Genomic DNA, 21,945 nt, shown 5'->3' with positions numbered 1-21,945 from the left:
AGACCTTATTGCAGCCTTTTAATACATAAAGGGGGCTTATAAGAAAGATGGAGAGAGACTTTTTATCAAGGCTTGTAGTGACAGGACAAGGGGAAATGGTTTTAAACTGAAAGAGGGTAGATTTAGGCTGGACGTAAGGAAGAAATTTTTTATTATGAGGGTGGTGAAACACTGAACCAGCTTGCCCAGAGCAGCTGTGGATGCCCCATTATTGGCAGTGTTCAAGGGCAGGTTGGATTGGGCTTTGAGCAACCTGACCTATCGAAAGATGTTCCTGTCCACGGGACGGGGGTTGGACCACATGATCCTCAAAGGTCCATTCCAACCCAAACCATTCTATGGTTATATGGTTCTGTGATTATGGAGACTTGTGCCACACTAAGAACTGCTTCATCTAGGGGAAGATACTGCAATCCAGACATAGCTGAATTAAGTTTACTATTCTGATATTTGATATTACAGCACAGTTGTTGTAGACTCGTTTTGAAAAGAAACTCTTTCTTTGGGCCTGAATATAGGTAAAGTATATAAGCTCCATTTTACTTAAATGAGCAGATTACATATGCTGGCTTTCTTTCTTACACAGAATCACAGAATGTTAGGGATTGGAAGGGACCTCAAAAGATCATCTAGTCCAATCCCCCCGCCGGAGCAGGAACACCTAGGTGAGGTTACACAGGAGGTGTCCAGGTCGGTTTTGAATGTCTCCAGAGAAGGAGAATCCACAACCTCCCTGGGCAGCCGGTTCCAGTGTTCTATTAACCTCACTGAGAAGAAGTTTCTTCTCATATTTAAGTGAAACCTCTTGTGTTCCAGTTTGAACCCATTACCCCTTGTCTTACCATTGGTTGTCACTGAGAAAAGCCTGGCTCCATCCTCGTGACACTCACCCTTTATATATTTATAAACATTAATGAGGTCACCCCTCAGTCCCCTCCAAACTAAAGAGAACCAGCTGCCTCAGCCTTTCACCTCTTTCTTACACCTCTCTAGAAATATAGAGAGATGTTAGTTCAGTTACACACCTCGTTACTGTGCAGAATGTCTCAGGGACAACAGTAAAAAGTAAATAGAAACCAGTTTTAGATTCCTCCGTGGTAAGAATGTTTAAAGATTTTCAGCTGGGTGTTAGTATTAGCAAGTGGAGCACAAGCATGCTGGGAACTGAGGAATCATAAAGCAAATTACAGGAAACCCTCCTTCTTTTGTGAGTGGGAGCCTGGCCAATGACTATGTGATGATCCTATATGTCATGTGCATTTTTCAGTACTCTATTTCACTTAATCTGATATTAAAGCAATGTATTCCATTTGACTGGAGTGGTTTGGGGTCTTCCTGACTAGAGAAAACTGCCAGACTAGAAGCTTTTATTGAAATCTGAAATTATTTCTGACTTTTTAACTGTTATTACAAATACTTCATTTTTTCAGTATAAAGCAAAAAAATTGTTATTGCAGCAATAATCCTACTGCACGATCATAAACTTAACTGTTTTGTTCTTGGAGCTCACTTGACTCTGGGAAGGGCTGCTGCCTGGAAAACAACTAGTTGCCTCCACTGTTTTTTTAGTTGATTGGACAAAGTGCTCACATCCATTTTCTCCTTCACCAGAGAAGAGATTCCAGTCTGGCCAGCAGAGATGAGCAAAAAGACTTGAAGGAAGATAGGAAGGAATAACATGTGCAGAGAAGCAGGAGCCAGATCCTCAGCACGCCAGGGACCAGGCTGGTGGGACCAGGCAGTTCTTTCTGAAGCTTTCTGCTTTCCACATAGTCACACACAACAGTGATGAGGAAAACATGTTTTGGTCGTGCCCAACTTATATTTTTACTTAGTAGTTTCTGCATAGCAGTTCTTCCACAAACCTAATGTGTGCAAATTACACTGCCACTGCTGTTGGATTTGCATGTGTGTCTCACTCCAAGTGAGTCATATTTTTGTGACTCACTTGCACTGATGACCTTCCAAAAGCCTCTGATCCTTTTGAGCTGCTCTGTGCTTCCTCCCTCTCCAGAACTGTCACACACGAGCTGTTTTTCAGGATGCCACATGACTCACTGATCACTCGCTTGCAGATCAGGAAGAGTTTTTTTTCCACCAAGGCTGAGCTGGCTGAAATCCCATAAGTTTACTTCCTCTTATTTACAGTATCTTACAGACCCTGGATGACTTGGAGGTGTTGCAGATTTTGACCATCAAATGAGGAGAGCAAAAGGCTTTTGGAGTGAGCTGGGTCCCAAGGGAAGGTTAGGCTGGCTCTAAAGCCTGAGCTGTGGGCTATGCAAACCTGCCCCACGCTACTGAAACAAGTGATGTAAAAGCATATGCATGGAGAACTGCATCTTTTCCAGAAGTAAATAAAAATGCCACTGTTGCTAATTGTAAATAGCAATAAGTAGTTCAGTAGCTTTCAATGCTCAGATACCGTGTGCTGAGAAAAGCATAAGAGAGAGTACAGAACAGAGACTGGATACAGTACACTTCTGTGGGGACACAGCCCATATTTAAAATAAACCCTTTACATTAAGCCTACCTATTTGCAAAGAAATTTCTATACTCCTTCTGCTAAAATCCAAACCGAGGGAAGCCCTGTTTCAGGTAATACAGTCTTATCTGGGAGAAGCTAGTGGGATTTACTTTTGAATGCTTCCATTCCATTATATGTGGTGAATAAAACACATTTAACCCCACAAGGAAGCCCTACAGCTCTCCCAGCTCCGAGCCCCAGGTCTAACCAGCCCTGCTTCTGCGTGCACGGGCTGTTTCTCAGTGGGTGACATCTGTTCCAGCCCTTGAATTAAAGAGGTCATCAACCAGCACACACCAAGTATTGGCCCCAAGACACTGACGGACACATGGCTGAGAGCGGTGGCAGTTTGGACCATGTCCTTGTCCAAGTGCTTTGGACATGTGCTGCCGGCCTGCGAGCTGTGAGTCATGGAAACTTGTTTTCCTCAACCTGTAGCTTCTTCTTTAACCTTGTTTCTAATCATTGTTTTATACATTGTTTTATACAGATACTGCCGCATTGTTAAATGCAATTTTTTTCCTGAAAAACCTGGCTCAGGTTTCAAATACTGTTTTAAAATGTGTGGCTGGACACACAGTATATATTATAAATATACCAATTTTTCTCTCAGGACACAAATGTTCACATTTGAAATGGCCATATGTAAAAGGCATTAAATCACTTCAGCCTAGTCCACCCTGGTGGTATTCCCGCATACCACAGCACAGGCTGCTCACAGACGTGTTTGGGGAGGGCAGTCCTAATAGCCCCCATGTGAAAGGACAGGTGTACAAGAGGAGCAGAGTGTGGAAACCATGCCTTCTCCTACCAGCTTTCAGTCTTCCTATCTGAATGGTGGGAAATGACTTGAGCCCCTGAGGAACTGAAACCCACAAAACTTTATAATTCTGCCTCTCACTATTGCTATTGCATATGCACTCGTTAAGCTGCATAACAATGGTAATGTACTGCTTGACTTCTGCTCATCAGACACACGCCAGACCAGCTGACTGATGGGCATGTTTGTAGAAATTAGAAGTTGCTGTATCCTGCCATTTCTTGTAATGCAGCAAGGAAAAGTCTGTGCCGATCTGGGTCACTCACAGCAGCCCTCTGGGCAGCTCCCTTGCTGGCAGCAAGTGCAGGGCAAACACTGCAGACCCAACAGAGCACCCGCAGGTTAGGAGCCATTTGCACTGAGTCCCGTTTTATTCTCCAGCTGCTTTGAATTTTCTATTTACAGAGCTGAGCTGGTCTTCAATAACTGGTAAAAATTAGATAGAGATTTCTACACAAATTCAAATTTATATGAAGATTTCAGAGGGATGCTAATGGCAGACCAGTTAGCCATGTGTACCTTGCCACCAGCAAGTCCAGTGCTGGGACCCGCACCAGACTTTGGTGGAGCAGGTGGCAACGTTGTGGCTCTGTGCTGGCCAGTGTGTGTAGGAGTCCGAGTTTGGCTGCTGGGGATATGTTAATGGTCCTGACTGCAACTCCATCACCCCCGTGGGAAGCCAACAGACTCTGGGGTGATGGGCTGCAGGTCAGGGTTAGCCCTGCGAGGAAGCATTTCCATGGGCTGAGACATGAAATTTCTTAATGTGGTAAAACTTCTCTCAGGTTCAGAAAACCTCATGCTGCATCACCCTTTCCATCTGCTGAGGACACCAGCACATGCAGAGTGGTCTAATTCCCAAGCTCAACACCTCATACACAGAGATTACGGGCATATTACAGAGATCAGGGTTAATATTCAGTTTGCTGAAGATCAGTCTGTCTCACTGAGCTGGAATAGCTTTCAACTGCCTCATTGGCAACTGTGTCAGGTTCCTAAATACTTTCCAGAAAGAGAAAGGCCAAAAAAGAAGAGGAGGCCATACTCTGCTGCTGCAGAGTGCTCAGGGCAGCTTAGGAGAAGGGTTTATTCTGGTTGTGTTTGTGCTCACCTGAGCCTAATTCATTTGGGCCTTGGGGCTTTGCCCATGGTGGGGTGGTTGAAGTCTCAGTGGTTCTGTCTCAGTAGCTGGGGCCAACCAGAGGAAATCAAGGCCTGTTCCCCAAACCAGCTGCAGAGGAGAGCACGATTCAAAAGCCACTATGTTGGCTATATGCCATTTAAAGTCCTGTGTATGTGTATATAAATACATTTATGCTGCTGGATGTCCTTCCTTAGCCAGACAGGAAGCACCTACGTTTCATGGTGTGTAACTCTGGTTCAGATTCTAGAAAAACACAGTAAATGGAATAACACATTTTGGTCTATTCTCAAAAAGATTCTGCGTGAAAGAACCTGAAATATCCATTAGCTGCTTCGGATCCAAGTAATTCCTAAGGACTAAACAGACAAGTGCTTGTGTGTGGTTAGCTGGCTTGCTTTCTTACTACCCTCTCTTGTCCCCCCCTTCCCTTTCTACAATCCCATGACTGCAAAGCACAAAACCACCATCTAATGCTGCTATATCTTGATTTCTTTCAACTGTGTTTTCTTTTGGATGTAGCTTCACCCAAAAAACCACTGTCACGATGCCAAATGGATCTGAGGAATTATGTGATTCTGTTTCCCACCAGCTGAAGGCAGGTTTTCCTACTGCAGCTTTTCCTAGGTTACCATGTTTTTTGTTTCTCTCCCTATTTCTAGTCGAACTCCAGAGGAAGAGGGAACTCAAGCATATTCTTATGCGCAGTACATTTTCAGTTTCAGTATATAAATGTGATACCATCTGTTAAGTCTATCAGTGATAAAGTGTGATGCATCTGAAAGTGTCCAGCTTTCTTTTCATGAAGCAGATTCCATAAATCCACATAGCAGCTCTTCTGGAAACACGAGAAAGGCAAATGAAAATGCTAACTAGAATCTAGCATGTGTTTCTGTGTGAGTCATATTTTTGGTGACTCATTTGCACGATAATGTGTTGCTAGAATGAGCATTATATAAACCACATATACTCTTGAAAAAAACATGTGTTAGCTACTTTAAAATAGAATGACTCTTTTGCACTATTAATTTCTTTGGTTTCTTTTTTCTTTTTTAAGTATTTTTGCCACTCCAGTTTTAGTTGCATTTCTTTCATAAGCTTGAGACTTCCTTGTCATACTTAGTCAATGAAACACCAGACCCACCTGGGGTAAAAACAAGTTAATATTTGCATCTGGGAATTTTAAAGAGCATATCTTTTGTGTCGCCCAACAGATCTATGTGTTTAATACATTCATACATATTTATTAAAGGTGCAAATGAAATCAACTGTATGACTGTGAACATATATATGGACAAAGATAGAAGGCTAAGTTGTATTTCTATATCACAAAAGAAAAGTGAGTATCACTTCCAACAACACCTTAAAATACTGTATCTGGTTTTTGTTGTTGTTGTTGTGTTGGTTGGTTGGTTTTCTTTGGTTGTTTTTTTCTTTGTTTTGTTTTTAAATTTTGAAGTCGCTTCTAATAATCTAATCCATCTCTTTTGCCACAGTAACTTTCCCTGTTCGTGTTGTCAAGTGTGTATTCTGTAGCTCTTTGGGAGTTCTCTAATCTAATGCGTAATTGCTCTCCACAGAAAGAGCAAGAACTATTCTGAAATAAAACCCAACAAGAGAAATACAAGTGTGGCAACACTGTGCTGTGAGAAACTTGCAGAAGGTACAAGAAAAGGGCAAACATACTTTCCAAGAGGTCTCAGGGGACTAGTTGAGCCACAGGTGGCTGTTTTTCATACATTGATTTGTCTGATCTTATTCTGAGCTGCTTTTGGACTTCTGCCCCACACGGCAGGTGGAGATCAACCTCACTGGACCATGAACCTGGGTGTGGTGGTTTCACATGAGCCCTTTCCAGTTGTATTAGGTGATGCTACATCTCCACTTCATCTGGTACTTGCTACCTCCAGCCCTCTCACCCACAAGGTCTGCATAACAGCAAATAAATAATCACTCTCTGTGCCCTTTTGCGGTCTGGTGTGACAGTCCTTTACACTGTCCCACCCAGGAGGGATTGTTTGGATCTATTTGCCTGTTCTACAACATCCTTTCTGAGATAAGTCAGCAGAATTGAATGCATGCTTCCAGAGGCAGTAGACATCAAAACTGACAAAGAAATCTCTGGATTACTGGTTCTTCTATTCCTTTCTTAATATTCTTAACATTTAATTTACTTGTTTCGCCAGTACTGAGCAGTAAGCTAATATTTTCACAGGTTTATCTATCACAGCTACAAGATCACTTTTTCAAGTGGTCACACTTAGTTCAGAGTCCACTGCAGTGTCTGTGAAACAAGATTGTGCTTCCTCTGTGCCCACTATGTAGCATTTATCACCACTGAGCTTCTCTGCTATTTCATTACTCAGTCAGCCAGTGCCATGAGATCCTTCTGCAAAGCTTTCTTGGCTGATTATTTTCCCTATTCTGAATTACGTCACAAAAAAGTGTTGTTGTTAGATTTCCTTCCCCTTCCCAGATCTTTTATGAATGTACTGAAAATCACAGTTCTCACTGTTGTCAAGACTGACCATTTATCCTCATTCTGTATTTCCTAGCTGCAGTCTGTGAGGTGACCTTTTCTCTTGTCCCTACACATCTTGACATGTTTTTTAAAGCCTTTGATAAGAGACTCTGCCGAACACCTTTAGGAAAACCAAGAAGTCTGTATCAACAGGCTCTTCCTTGTCCACTGGCTGACCTGCTCCTTCAAGGCATTTGTATCATGAACTCCCCCCACAAGCATCTTTTCCCTATTGTGGCCCACATGTTGATGTGTTTGTCTGTGAGATTTTCTGCTTTTTTTCCAGAATGCCTATCTCTTTGCTTTGTATATCTGTCAGGCTGCCTGGTCTGTAGTCCCCTAGATCTCTCCTGAAGTTAGTCCTCCCAGCAAGGGGCATTCCACCCATGACCAGAAGCAGACTTAATACACAGTAGTGCACTTACCTTAAATGCCAAAATGATACTTAGGAAAAGGAGGATAATCACAACCAGACACGTAGGGTTCACAGACATAATCTCTTCCTTGTAGGGAAAATTGCTGGGCTGTATAAGCAAAAATAAGCAAAAATAAGCAAAACACTGTAAGTTAATCTTATGAGTCATTTAAGAGCCATTCAATTAGTGCACTCTGTAATTAACAGCTTATAAATCTTGCTGTGATCTACTAAATCAGGAGCTCTCTGCACCAGTAACCAATTTTCAGTAAGCTTGGCTGGAACAGGCACTGCAAAACTCAGCTGCCAAAACTTCACTGGACAGCTGAGGGGCTTGAGTTTTGCTTTGTGTGTGGTGTGAGCTCTTTTCTTCTGTGCACATGGGTTTTGTATCTGGCACAAACTAGCAAAGGACACCTCTCTGGGAGCTTTGCAGTAGGAAATCTGCCATCTTGGGCAAAGGCAGGCAAGTCCTGTACTTATCAACTTAGCCTTATCTTGTACTGGTATTGGTTGCCAAAGACCAGTAGCAGCTCCTTCCAGAAAGTTCAAGTAGGAAAAGCTGGACAGCATGGTCCTTTCACCTAAATATTTGATCAAAAGACATTTGGTCTCTTCTGCTCTATCTTATTTTGGCTAAACTTGGACTGCTCCTCCAGGAGCACTTGTTAGTGCTGCTGAGTGCATGCCCCATGGAGGCATGGGTGCCACAGGAGGGCAATGTAATGATTCCAAATTGAAATGTGCTCCAGGTCCTTCTGCTATCTCACACATGAAATGGAGGTGACAAAATTAATCTTCCTACTTCGTGTAGGCTCTCATGATTTACAACTGTGAAACACTAGAATCATTGGCTGAAAAACAACCTCTAAAAGTGTTTTACTGTATTTGTTATTGCTTAAAGAAAGCACACTCTTTAAAATGAATGTTCAAAATTGTTTTGAAATATCGCAAGGCACAAGTTCCTCTTTCAGTTAGAATGAACCATTGTTCACAGACGGGACTGTTCTCCACAAAAGATAGCACTGCTGCAACAGTAGCTCATTATAACTGAATGCATTAGCTCCTTCCACACACAACCCCCTTTTCCCTTACAGGTCTAATTACTTAACCAGGCCAGCTCTGCATTCTTGTCAGGACAATTAACTAGACCGAGCTATAACTGTATTCTTGGCGATGATGGTGTAAATCCAGAGTAGCCCCTTAATACCCCTTATACCAGCACTCAGCCCAGTGTATCAGGAAATTTTCTTTTTTCTTTTTCTTTTTCTTTTTTTTTTGGACAGCTGCTAGCAAGAATAGCTCTTTATTTAGCGCTTCCATGAACTGTTCAGACTGGTTAACATCAACAGCAGCTGTAACCATTCGCAGATAAATGTTACATAAGCACATTTGCCGCTTCTTGACAGCAATGTTTCTGTTCCTGTACAGAATTTCATGGCTGAAGTTTTTATCATGTTATCTTCTTTGTCAAGGTTCAGCTTTTGCAGGAAACTAGCTTGCTATAATTCAATGAGTTCCTTCTTTCTTTTTTTTTGTTCATACAAAGTTATTGCTAAATATAGTGGATGCAGTCACCCAGAGACCAAGCAAGCCAAAGTGTGTGCCAATAAAAGATGCACTGAAAAATAAACATAAACCTTATATGTAGAAAATCTAAGTATTAATGCCACGGGCTGCCCTCCTGCAAGCAGGAGGAAGGCCATGCATGTGGTTATAAGGTCCAGTCAGGTAAGGACAGTTACAGTAAAATTGTCCCAAACCAATTTTTTAGCACTTACCTACCATTAAAAACTAGTCAAACTAGTTTCTGAATGTTATAAAAAACTCCTAGTGAGGTTTTGGTCCTCCCACAGTCTAGTGTTTGGGGCACAGTCGCTGATCAAAGATTGGATGACTGCATGCTGGCCTGTTCCCAAACATCAACCTAACTGGGATTTGCACAGGGGTAAGAGGAGGGTGGGAAAATGACCAAGGAAGGTCCCACTACCTTGAAAAACAGGAACATCTGCCAGAGCCATGAGCATTAGCCAAGTCTGGGAGCAGCTCAGCTTTCTGGGTCTGTGTCCTGAAGAAATGTGAGGTGTAAGCAAGCCCCAGCAGGGCAGCTGGTGCTGCACCCATGTGGTGGCCACATCACCAACAGATCACAGAATCACAGAATCACAGAATGTTAGGGATTGGAAGGGACCTCAAAAGATCATCTAGTCCAATGCCCCTGCCAGAGCAGGAACACCCAGATGAGGTTACACAGGAGACGTTCAGGCGGGTTTTGAATGTCTCCAGAGAAGGAGACTCCACAACCTCCCTGGGCAGCCTGTTCCAGTGTTCTGTCACCCTCACTGAGAAGAAGTTTCTTCTCATATTTAAGTGAAACCTCTTGTGTTCCAGCTTGAACCCATTACCCCTTGTCTTACCATTGGTTGTCACCGAGAAGAGCCTGGCTCCATCCTTGTGACACTCACCCTCTATATATTTATAAACATTAAGGAGGTCACCCCTCAGTCTCCTCTTCTCCAAGCTAAAGAGACCCAACTCCCTCAGCCTTTCCTCATAAGGGAGATGCTCCACTCCCTTCGTCATCTTTGTGGCCCTGCGCTGGACTCTCTCCAGCAGTTCCCTGAACTTCTGGAACTGAGGGGCCCAGAACTGGACACAATATTCCAGATGAGGTCTCACCAGGGCAGAGTAGAGGGGAAGGAGAACTTCTCTCGACCTACTAACCACCCCCCTTCTAATACACTCCAGGATGCCATTGGCCTTCCTGGCCACAAGGGCACAGTGCTGGCTCATGGTCATCCTGCTGTCCACCAGGACCCCCAGGTCCCTTTCCTCTACACTGCTCTGCAACAAGTTGTTCCCCAACTTATACTGGAACCTGAGGTTGTTCCTACCCAGATGCAAGACTCTACACTTGCCCTTGTTATATTTCATTAAATTTTCCCCGCCCAGCTCTCCAACCTGTCCAGGTCTTGCTGGACGGCAGCACAGCCTTCTGGTGTGCCAGCCACTCCTCCGAGTTTGGTGTCAAGTTTGATGCACAGGAGAACTTAGTGCGGAGTGTGAAAACTGAAGCCAGCCCCTCCTGGGGCTTCCCAGTTTGTTGTGTGGGAGAGAAAGCTTTCAGGGCTGCCAGGAATAGCGTGGAAGAAGTTCCCTTTGTTTGCTAACTGGGCTGGTGGCACCTGCTGACCAGAAGACATTTAACACTGGCTTACCCAGGCTGGCCTGCGAGTCAAGTCTGATCTTGACTCACAACTACAAACCCCTTCAGCGCAGTAGGAAAAGCAAGTTATAAAACCTGCAGCTCTCGGCAAAGAAGCAGGAAAGATGGTAGGAAGCATGTTGGCTGACTCCAGGCTCACCTGGTGCCGGCACCATCATGGAGCTGGTGCCATCAGGAGGCTCTTGGGATCCTCCCATGGCAGCAACCACTCCCAAAGTCTCATTCATTTCTATGGAAAACAGGTACCAACAGTGGTTCAGGTGAATCAAAGACCCATTGTCCTCTGCCGACTGCAGTGATACGCTTAAACACTGATGTGGGTGTTCGAGGTGGGAAGAGAAGTTCTGCTTCTGTACTGGGGGTTTGCTCTATGGTGGGAGACCAGCAGTTGAAATCCTGTGGCTGGGAAGGTCCTGGGCACGAGGCTCAGTGCTGCAACTTCTGGGAAAAGCTCAGTGTCAAATGTTGTGCAAGTTTTGATGAAGCTGAGGCTGAAATATGGCTGGGTGGGAAAAATCAAGCCCGTCACTGGAAATACAGGAGTGATTTTGCAGCAGAACATGATGAAATTTTCCATACAAAAAGAGGTAGTTGTAGTGGTGTGGCACAGACATGATAAAGTCATAATTAAAGTGCTATTTATAACCTTGTCATCGACATGAAGAAGGCTGCATGCATAATAATATACCTGGTAAACTTTCAGTGCAAAAAAAAAAATACTGCTTATACATAGCAAAGCTCTATCAAACACTTTAAAATAATATAAAACTTGTATGGAAAGTATATTTCTACTATATGAATATTGTACAAAGAACAAAAAGTCCAAGGCTGAAGCTCTTTCTCATTCCCTCAGCCTGCTTGCATAACCTTTCATGTTTTCCTTCCCCTTAGACCACACAAAATCCAGTTTAAAAGGTGGTGCAGATTCTCATTCAACAGTTGCCATCTTCTGAGTATCAGAATCTTACAAAATTGAAAGCAAACAGTAGTGTGTCTGTAGAATTTTTAAAGCTCTGCTATGAAGTTAGTAGTACTTCTTTGGAATTACATGTAAAATGGTATTAAAGATGTTAGAAAGGATATTCTGGTTTCAAGCTTTAGTTTATAGCAAGTATTTCTTTAGGTTTAATTTATTGTGTGTTCTCTAGATATTTCCCCTAGGATTTAAAAGCATGATTGATACTACCTGAGTTGTTAGACAGCAGCACTGCAGGTAGTCCCATAGTAAAGCTATCTAATGTACTTTTTGAAATTTTCTTTAGATGAACTTAATAGTCCTGTACTTTAATAAAAAACAAGTTTGCATAACTCAGTTGACAGACTAGTATGTTCCGCACCTCTGCTTCAATTCATTTCGTACACTGATATCCAATGACAGAAGATGAAGTGTTTAATTTGAAGGCTTTAGAAAGCCCATATATCGAAGATTTAGTGGGGCTAAAGAAATGTGCTTTAGGTCAAACTGCTTTAGATCACTACTGCTCCAAGAACTGAAATGATTTTTATTTTATGCATGCTGAATTTACTGTATGTGGAGGTTTTTGTTTTTCTAGTGGCTGTGATAATGACCAAGATGTCCAACATAACTCTTAGAAAGCCTTATCACATGTGATTGCCATACAACATTTCAAGTGCTAGGTTTGTAACATCTACTTATTCTACATGTCCCTTCATGCTGAGATGCTCTTGCAGTTTATGCAATTTAAGTGGCACACCCATGAGCAACTGGGTATTAAAAGGCAACAAAAAGTTTCCAAAGACACTTGTGCCTCTGAAAGAAGCAGCCAGTACAGGCTGACATTACCAAATAGGCTGTGAACACAATGTTCTGTATTTTACAATTGCAACACTGTCAGCTAGGGCTCTGCCTAGTCTATTGATAGGTACCTATTTATCATCTCGCTAAAAGTACACGGAAGGTTTCACAGTAGCTTGCATCTCATCACTGATAGACTGAAATCTGACAGAAGTGCATCAAAGTAAATAGATAATGTAATTCCAGATACTAGCATAGGGAAGTATAAATGGTTAAAAATGTGGGGTTTTCACCTTAGAGCAAGAAAAAAATGTTATTTCGAGTCTGCCAAATATATTCCATTACCTAATGCATACCTTCTTCCAGATATTCAATAATGGAGTTGAAGAACGATTGGGATTTTTCATTTCACTTATGGAGCTGTGCTCCCTAAAATGTCGTTCCCCAAATTCAGAGCAGTTTTAGAGGACCAAAAACTGCAAGAATGCCAGGAAGAAACACAACAGTTGCTTTCTGTCTACCTTGGCAGACCTCTGCAAAGGTAGTAAGGGCAAGATGATTCCAAGGCTTATTTATAAATCACCAGGAGGGATCACACCCAACTGGCATGACTCAGGTGTCACCTACAGGGACAAGGGTATTTACTGCAGTCTTGTTCTAAATGCGGTGTTTGAGATGACAATCCTATCTACCATGAGTATTATTACAGGGTAGGCAAACAAGTCCATGGGTACTGTTTAACAATATTTGAGTGCTAGCACTGCATTGATGGCAATACTGCTAAACAATTTGAAAATCTTGGTTTTAGTTTCATCTCGTTTTGTGTTTGAGCATCTGATACCAGTGGATGTGAGCTTCACCTCTGCCTTTCACTCTAGCCCCCTCACAGAGTGTGTGTTTGCTCTGAGCCAAATGCAAGAAGCTTTTGCCAACTGATGTAGCCCTTCCAGGTAAGGGTACAAGGGGTTCCTGCTGAGCCACTAGAGTTTGGGACCACAGCTAAGACACGAGAGGCATAAACAGCTTCAAAGTGGTTGCAGAACAGCTTCAAAGTAACTTCAAAACATTGTTGAACAGGTGACATTAACTGTACAAAATTAATCACAGCTCTTGGTATTTTTGGCCAATCACTAATCTCAACTGTGAATGACAAGATAGAAATGACTCCTTGTTTCTAAATGAGCTTAACTTGGACTAGCTTTTAGCTATATATTATCATTATGCCTCTCATCTAATTTAATCAGCCTTTTAATACCTCATTATTCTGCATTTGAAAACTCTAAGAGCACCACCTCTTGGTCTCCTTTTTTGGTAAATGAAGCAGGAAAAGCTGATTGTCTCTCATCATACTACAATGTATCCAGCTTTTATGTAGTTTTTGAAGGAACTTTTCTGCATGTTTTTGACTTTTAAGCATTGCTCTTTACAACCAGACACCATAGACAGATGAAGCCTCTGTCACAGAGACAGGAAGTCTCTCCATTACTATTCATTGGTCAGATTTTTGTTGCTATTGTTTGTTTTGTTTATTTGTTGTTTTGATTGTGAGGGAGGTTGTTTGGTTTTGGTTTTGTTTGGTTTTTTTTTTTCTGCCCACAAATCCCATGAGAAGTTTTTGTAAACAGCAAAAAAACCTGTGACTCTTGTTTTGTCACTTAGTTCCCTAGATGGCTTACAGGATCACTGCATCCCAGGTACAGCTGCCGTACTGTGTGCTCATCCGTATTCCTCATGTTTTTACATTTCTTTGCATTTAGCAATATGGCACACATTAATGACTGAACTCAGGTTCTCAGCCAGCCTAGCTCACTCTGATTAATGGCTCCATCCTTAGCGTTATTTACTTCTTCATTAATCTCTGTGTTAGGCATGGGTTCTATTAGAAGAGATTTTGCTGGGAAATGGCCCAAGTACTGCCTCTGGGAAATGTAGAGATGTGCTCACTTTGGATGATGCAGGGAGGGGGTCTTTCAGAGAATGACACAGAACAGCTAGATTAGGCTCAGGCTTACAACCTCCCTCCAGACAGTGAGCCCGGATAAGCTCTCCCAAGGCTGACGTTAGGCTTGTGATTGGCCTCTTGGGTACCAAGGTTATTAATGGGAGTCAGGAAGAGCATGAAATCTACTGCTGATTCCTGGAGAGCTTCCTTTACTGAAAATAGAAACTCATTGGCAGATGGTCGGCTTGACCACGACCCTTCGCAGTCTGCCAGCTAACCTCTCCTAACCCATTTGATACATCCTTCATTGATCTAGTGCTTTGTCGTTGCTCTAAGCATCATGCTGGGAAGTCAAATGTCTCATGAAAGTCTATTATGCCCTTACCTATCTTTATTGACGAAGCCAGTAATCTTGTCAGTGAAAGAAAATGAGTGCCTGCAGGACTGAGTTTCCGTGAAACCGTGCTGGCAGTCATTAATCATATTCCTCTGGTCTAATCCTTTATCAATTGACTCTCCTCTCAGCCCTTCTCTCATTATTCTGCTTGGTAGCAATGTCAGGCTAATCAGCCTATAATTATCCTGGAAATCCCCCTTGCCCTTTTGAGCACTGAGAATTTAGCATGCCTGAAGTCTTGCAGCATTTCATTACCAGTCGAGAAAATGATTTACAACAGCAAGACAAAGATGTGTGCGACCAGAGGTTTTAATGCTCCACAGCAGCAATGCAACTCACAAAGTGCTCTGCTGCACCATTCCAAATACCTTCCAAGGCCTGCTCCTTGTATTTCTGCCATGGAAGGGTTTATTTTTTTATGTGCAGGAATGACAGTGACATTTTAGCAGACACTTTGAGAGAATTAGCTGCTCTTTACCCTTCTGTTGGGCTGACTACAGATGTCACCAGGTTTTCAGCAGAAGAGCAGGGGCTTTTTTGTGTGCAGCTCCCAGCCTACTCCTCTGCCCCTGACACAGTGACCAAGATGGAGTAAAACCTGTTTACGACTCACGCTGTGGGAAGATGGGGCAGCTCCTGCATCCCCACAGAGGCTTGTGCCATCACAAGAGCAGGGCTGGCCCTGCTGCAGCAGCCAGGGGCTGCAGGCAGAGGATGGGCAGGAGGGCTCAGCCAGTGGCAGTGCCAGCTTCAAGCACTCGCTAAGCTATGGCCTTAATTAGCTCTTTTCCACTTGTATCTTGAGGACCTTTTGAATTATTTGTCTGCTTCTCTTCCAGTGTACCGTCAGCTGTGAATGCAGGCGGGTGTTAAATGCGGCAAAGGATAAGAGGGCCCTGATGCATCCCAGCTCCCGCTGGCTTGACACATTGCCTCTTCCCACAGATTTGTGCGGCTACTTATCTGCCTGCTGTTTCTCATTACCTGTTATTTATACTGCCCTAGCTAGTTTTCCATCCACATAACAAAGTTCACAGGCAAGCTAATCTGTGTTCAAGTTCCCAAGGCAGATTTTCAGAGACAGCAGAAATGTTGGCTTCTCCAAAGCTCTGCAACTCCACCTGAACACTGACAGACATGGCACATGATCCTGTGATGGGACAGAGACTGGTGGGCTCTTTACTTTAGGTGGTTTCAGTCAGATCTTGTAAGCTTACACAATACTGGTTGTGGATGTTTGGCTACTTTAGCCTATGGCAAGAAGGGAGCCTCTAATTGTCCCTAAGACAGAATAAAAAAATATTTTCTAGCAAAACCAAACCTACATTGAATCAAACTCCTGTCTAATGAAGTCTGTCTTAAACCCACCAAGTAAAGTAGAAGAAGCAACAAAACACCCTTGAAATAGCACCAAAAATAAGCCACTGGATATGAACACAATAACTCTGAATCCAAAAGCAACTGCTTATTACCCATGCATTGCAATATGAGTCTCATTCTAAATGAAGTGGTGCTGAGAGTTTCCACGACATGGCGAAACTCCAGAGCTCTGCACAAGTATTGTAATAAGTTAATAATGTGACCTTGCAAGGATGTTGAATACCAACTAGCAAGGACTGAGAAGACTTTTCAAGGACTACACAGGAAGTCAACAGGAAAACATTGGTGGGAAATACAGGACCAACAGTGCACCTTGCACAGCTTTTTTCCCCCAAAGCTCCCAAAGGCTTGTGAACATCAAATGATTTACCAGCTGGCGGAGGTAGTCCTGAATTGTGCTGGGATAGACGAGGACACTGATGGCAACCAACGTGTTGAGAGCAAAGTCAAAGATCTGGTAACAGAAGAAAGGGATGATCCAAGCCGCATGTTGCTAAAAGGAAACACAAAGTCATCAGCCACAAGGTAAAATGGCAGGATATATGTCTTTCTGCACTGAAATCTAAGGAATACTTGACAGAATACAGTGTTACATTTCATGAAGCCATAAGAGAAAATAGCTCCTTAAATCAGCTAGAAGAAGTATGACTTTCAGCCAAAACAGTTGGCCAAGCCAGTTTGGCTGCTGAACTGCAGTAATATGTGCAGTCTGATTCCCACAACTAATTATACTGGGACATTTAGAAACCACACAACACTTTTTCCCCCTCATTAGCAGGATTAATATTGGGACAAACCACAGACCTGGTTGGTGTATGGGAAAAAAATTCCCTTAACTTTGGTAGGAACAAGGTTCAGTGCTCTGAATTTGCAGTTTGCCCAGAGCTTACATGTATTTGAAACTGCAGACAGTCAACACCAGTGGGCAGCCTTCCTGCCTGCAGCGCGGGGCCTTGGGATAACACTGATCTACACAAGCAGTTCTGCCATCTCTACCTTTTTTTTTTTCCTCTCAGTTTTCAGCTAAACAACTAAACAATAGATTGCTAGAAAGCAATTTTCTTAATTTTGTTTCTACAGAGTTGCATCTTCACTGAACATAATAAATTACCTTATATGCACCATACGTAGCCATTGCACAGATCAGAATCATAAGAAGAGAAATTGCTGTGGCAATGCACATATCTGGAAGAGAAACACATCAAAATAATTGCAGATAAATTCAGAGCTTGGTTTGGCTACTTTGCCATCTGCCTTGTGCAGAGCATCACGAAGGGCAGAGTGGGTTGTGAGGTGGAGATGGGGGTAGATGCATCATTCAGCCATTGCTGGAGGAAATCTCTGGCTCTTCTGGGAAACCTCCCAAATACGAGAAGCACAGACAGTGATAACACTGCACAAGCCTCTGCAGCACCTATGAGGCTGCGGAGATGCCATGAATGGTTTAATTTCATCTTAGAGCAGAAATAACATATTAGAAATTTTTATTTCAATCAAGAATACTACAGAGATATACAGTTTATTAATGAAGATGTGGAACTGTCAAGAAAGGTGAGCTAGTAAAGGAAGGAGAATATTCTTTAAGGTTTTGATAGGAGTAATTACAGGGCTCTTTATATTTTTCTTCTATTACCACTCAGCTTTCAGTTAACTTTTCATTAGTTTGAAGAAGTTCCTAAGCCACGAACAGCTGGAAGGAGATCATGGGAGAAAAAAAATACATATGTTTGGTCTTTGCCTACACACTTCCTTTGATAGTATCACAGGATATGAGAAGTGTATTTCTGAACCTGACCTTATAGTGAGTTTGGGAGTTCAACTGAACATTGCTACTACTTTTCTGAGGCTAAGCCAGTGCACCGAGAGAGGATGTGAGGTATATAGGACGTGTTTAGAGAACCCAGCTCTGTGGCCGTGAGCTATCTGCTGTTCACATTGCTGCCACCAGGTGCCTGCCTTGGAGAGACATTTGGTGGAATCGAGACACAAATACATGGCAGAGTTCAGGCTGTTCCCCACCCATCACTGCTTGACTTTGGAGGCATTCAAAGTGTGAAGATGCCTCCATTTGATCACAGAGTTGCCACAATATATAACTGCAGCACAAGATGAGGAGCATCCTGCAGCAAGGGGCAGTCCTTCCACCTCCTTCACTACATCAAAATGAGGTTCAGGGTAGGTGCCCTGGAGCCTGCATCAAAGTCCCTGAAAGTTCCTGAGCTGGTAGCTGTGGATATGTCTCACCTAATGCTACCAAGCAACAGTGCCAGTTCACCCAGGTCATAGCTGAGGAGGAAGGACAGACACTAAGTCTTGTCTGTCATTTTTTCCAGCCTAACAGTCTGATTATCTGTGTAGAAGACAAAGGACCCAGTCCTTCATCCTCCTCTGGCTGAGGGAACATAAACCTTGCACTAGTGCAGAGCTCTTGCCAGCACTAGTCCAGATTTCTGCTGGCCCTTGATGCCAACAGGAATCTGAGACTTGTGAAGCTGGCCGAAAAATGAGCAAGAGGAGATTGCCGCTGGCTGGTGAGGATGTCTCTGGAGAGTGCTAATGTACATTGGGGTACAGGCTCCTTGGGTACCGTGCCCACCAACAGCAGGATTAAGGACTTAGGAGTGCAGGTCTCGCCTTTTCCAGGACACTGCCTGTGTCCTGGATTTCAGGATGCTTGCTCTCTCAGTCTTGCCCCTGAATTTTACCCTTGTGATTCCACAGGGACTCAAATGCAACAGAGGAAGCCCTATTGCAGGCTACTTCCTAATTTAGTGGATGGGACCCCTCTCCTGGGCACTTGGAGGAGCACATTTAAACCACTGTAGTATGTTGAAGACCTGGAGACCAGTTGTCCTTAATCACAGTGCAAATGCTTTAATCATTTTCATATTGTAGATAAGCAGGTCTGACCCAGGAGAGGCAGCAGCACTCAGCACTGAGGTTAGCTGCACCCCTTCTCTCACTGCTTCCTACCTGGTGGTTTTACACAGTTCAGCTTGTGGTGCTTGGAAATGCCATTGGGAGGCAGCTGGGCTCCCTGCTTGTAATTCAGAAGGGGATGCCATCTCAGTCCATCCCAAATCGCTCTTCATCCCAAATTGCTCTTCAGAGGCACCTACTTCACTTATTTCACTGTGCAGAGAATCTGGACATCCAGCGCAGGTATCTAAGCTTCATCGCCATGGCCAGTCTCCAGCTTTTTAGGAGGTGTAAGGCTGTGCTCTGCATGTTAGAGGTGATCAAAATTCTGCCCTCAAGAGGAAGAAGCACCCACAAAACTACTCCAGACTAATAAAAAGTACTGCAGCCTCCGCACACACTCTTATTTGTGTGGTCCTTTACTCCAGTTGCCCACATACATCCTGTGAAAATGTTTTTGAATAGAACACGTACAATCAAGGTGATGAAAGAAAAGAAGTGGAAGTGGATGTCTATAGCAACTAACCTCAACTGAACCTCTTGTAAAAGGGCCTTTTTGGATCAATATTTTTATTTTAACTATCAATTTGAAGCCACTGCTCATGTATTTATTGTGTCCGTTCTCAATCCCAGTCACCTATTCACTACATCCAAGGGGAAGCTGCTGTCATTTTCACCTGCAGTAGAGGCAGCAGTCACAAGCATTGATTTGCTCGTGACCGTCGCAGTACTAGTTCAGAGCCAGAGCCTAGCAAACTGCGATAAACTTGACATTGAAGCTCTGGTCTGACACACTCACGATCCCTGTCTCCGGTGTCTCTATAGCTGTGCTCTGCCGTGCCAAGTCCTAGTTGGCTCAAGCTGGTTCTTTCTCATTTAAGGCTTCATTGAGGTTTTTGAGCTGTGTCGGCTTCAATTAATGAGAATGAAACTAGATATGTAGCACATTAAACAAGAAGCTAACAAGGGTGTGTGGATATTTTTCCAGTCACACTGTACTTTATGTGGCTAGATGGGCCATACTTGGTCTACTGAAGTGGTTATACAGCCTATTGTCCTAGGCAGCTTTTTGAGTTTTCTGCTTGGTTTTAAAGAAACCAGTTTGATTTTTTTATCTTCTTATTCTTTGCTGTGAGATCCTACCTTCCTGCCGCAACGGGGAGAAGAGGCTGGTGGGGCTGGGCAGAGCTCCTGCCAGGAGGTGCTTGCTGGCACAGCAAGCTCCGCAGCTGGAGCTCCCCATTGCCCATCTCACAAGCGTTTCCTTGCCAGCCCCTCTCCTCTTGCAGAGAAGGCTGGTGGCAGGCGCTGAGGGGACAGTGAAGAGCAGCCAGTGAGGCCAGTCCCTGAGCCAGCACCTGCGTGGAGTGATGGAGACCTAGACCCTCTAGCTCACCACCTGCCCCAGCCCAGGAGCTAATCGCTGGCTCGTGGCTACGACAGAAGAGACCAGAAAGCCACTGATTAGCAGCCTACAATCCTCAGGCAGTTTCGCCCACCCTCGTGGCCTTATTTATCAAGCAGTTTGGCCTCCTTACTGCCAGCTGAGGATTACTGCCTGGCTCTCTCTCTCCTCCAAGCTGCCTGTGTGAGCTCGGTGCCTCCACTGCCAGCCATCATGCAGCCTCCTGGGGTGCAACCCATGTGGCGGTGGCATTTTCTTTCCGGCAAAGGAGAAGGGCCAATGAGAAGGAAAGAACTTTCTGCACCTTTGAGCCCAGATCATTTGCTCCAGAGGATGAAGCTAGTGGGGAAGTTGTAGCCCTGAATATGCTGCACCAGGGCAAGGATCTATTTTTTTCCCCTCCCTGTGACACAGGGCTCATGCTACAGGGGTTGTGTTGATGGGTTGGGGCAGGAAGAGTATGTGCTCTACCACTTCCCTTTACCCTGCAACAGAAGTCCAAGCCTGCTGTTTGTAGGTTAATGTTTTTCTATTTGAATTAATCTTTTTAAGCCTTGGATGCATGTCACATTTGGCAGAGAGACCATCACATTACCCTGCCCTGCCCTGAGACCTCTGCTTGTCTCACCCGCCCGTCCCAAAGCAGGGACACAGGTGGATTTTGGCTTGAGTTGCTGACATTGGTGTCAAAGTCCCCCTCAGCTTCTATAGGGCACACACAGGATTCCAGTCCTAGTTGTCTTGTGGCTTATGAAATATCACATGCATCCGGGACACTCTGAAGGTAGTGAATACATCCAAGCAACGCTCGCTGCTTGTTTGGGCTGTTGACATGGCCAGACCGTGGCCTGTGTACCTGGAGAAGCAGAGCAGGAGGCTCAGGTGAAACCCTCTGGGAAGTCAAAATGATTTATAAGGCTTTTCCAGCTCCTGCCCAGAGATTATTAGCCTCTTAACAGCAGCAGTATTACATAGGGCAGCTCACACATTTCTAATTTTTCCTAGTCCAGCTTCTAGTCCGTAAAATCCCTCAGGCCCTAAGGAAATAATAAAAAGAAAGTTGAGACTAAATGGGCTTAGCTGAATATCCAGCACAGGAGGAAGCCCAGCGTTTTCCCCCGCTCCCAGATGTGCATCTTGGAGAGTCAGCCAAACCACACACGCTGGTGTCTTCCAGTACATCCATCTGCCGCATGGCAAGCCCTGGCAGACTTTTTCCCCCCCGTTTCCTTTTCTAGAAGAGAAGGGGAAAGCTATAACCTGCAGGGTTTTTTTCTAAGTGCTTAGGTAAATCCTTTCTCTGCTTAATCAAACCGGCATTTTGGAGCCTCTGGTAATGCCCTGCCCACGCTAAATCCTGCAATTAAGGCTGAGCCGCAATTCGCAGAAGAATGGATGCTGCATAGGCGTTTTCAAGCAGTTTGCACTATCCTGGCTCTGGCTGTGCAAGTGGCAGGAATTTTTCCCACAGCTAGAACAGAAAATCAAAAATTCTC

At 43.9% G+C, this 21,945-nt stretch overlaps 1 protein-coding gene across 1 annotated transcript in view; it reads right to left on the bottom strand.

Annotated features, from left to right (window-relative positions):
* Positions 1–21,945, bottom strand: part of LAPTM4B (lysosomal protein transmembrane 4 beta) — a 63,442-nt gene that overhangs the window by 22,177 nt on the left and 19,320 nt on the right. Inside the window, exons 3-5 of the mRNA XM_065629099.1 lie at positions 17,237–17,310; positions 16,496–16,618; positions 7,435–7,533 (exon numbers count right to left, since the gene is read on the bottom strand). Of these exons, the coding sequence (XP_065485171.1) occupies positions 7,435–7,533; positions 16,496–16,618; positions 17,237–17,310 (296 nt within the window). The remainder of the gene's footprint in view (positions 1–7,434; positions 7,534–16,495; positions 16,619–17,236; positions 17,311–21,945) is intronic.

The sequence above is a fragment of the Caloenas nicobarica genome, chromosome 2, assembly GCF_036013445.1.
Source record: "Caloenas nicobarica isolate bCalNic1 chromosome 2, bCalNic1.hap1, whole genome shotgun sequence".
Classification (NCBI taxonomy): domain Eukaryota; kingdom Metazoa; phylum Chordata; class Aves; order Columbiformes; family Columbidae; genus Caloenas; species Caloenas nicobarica.
The sequence above is the reverse complement of the archived record's forward strand: the minus strand, read 5'-3'. Positions and strand labels throughout refer to the sequence as shown.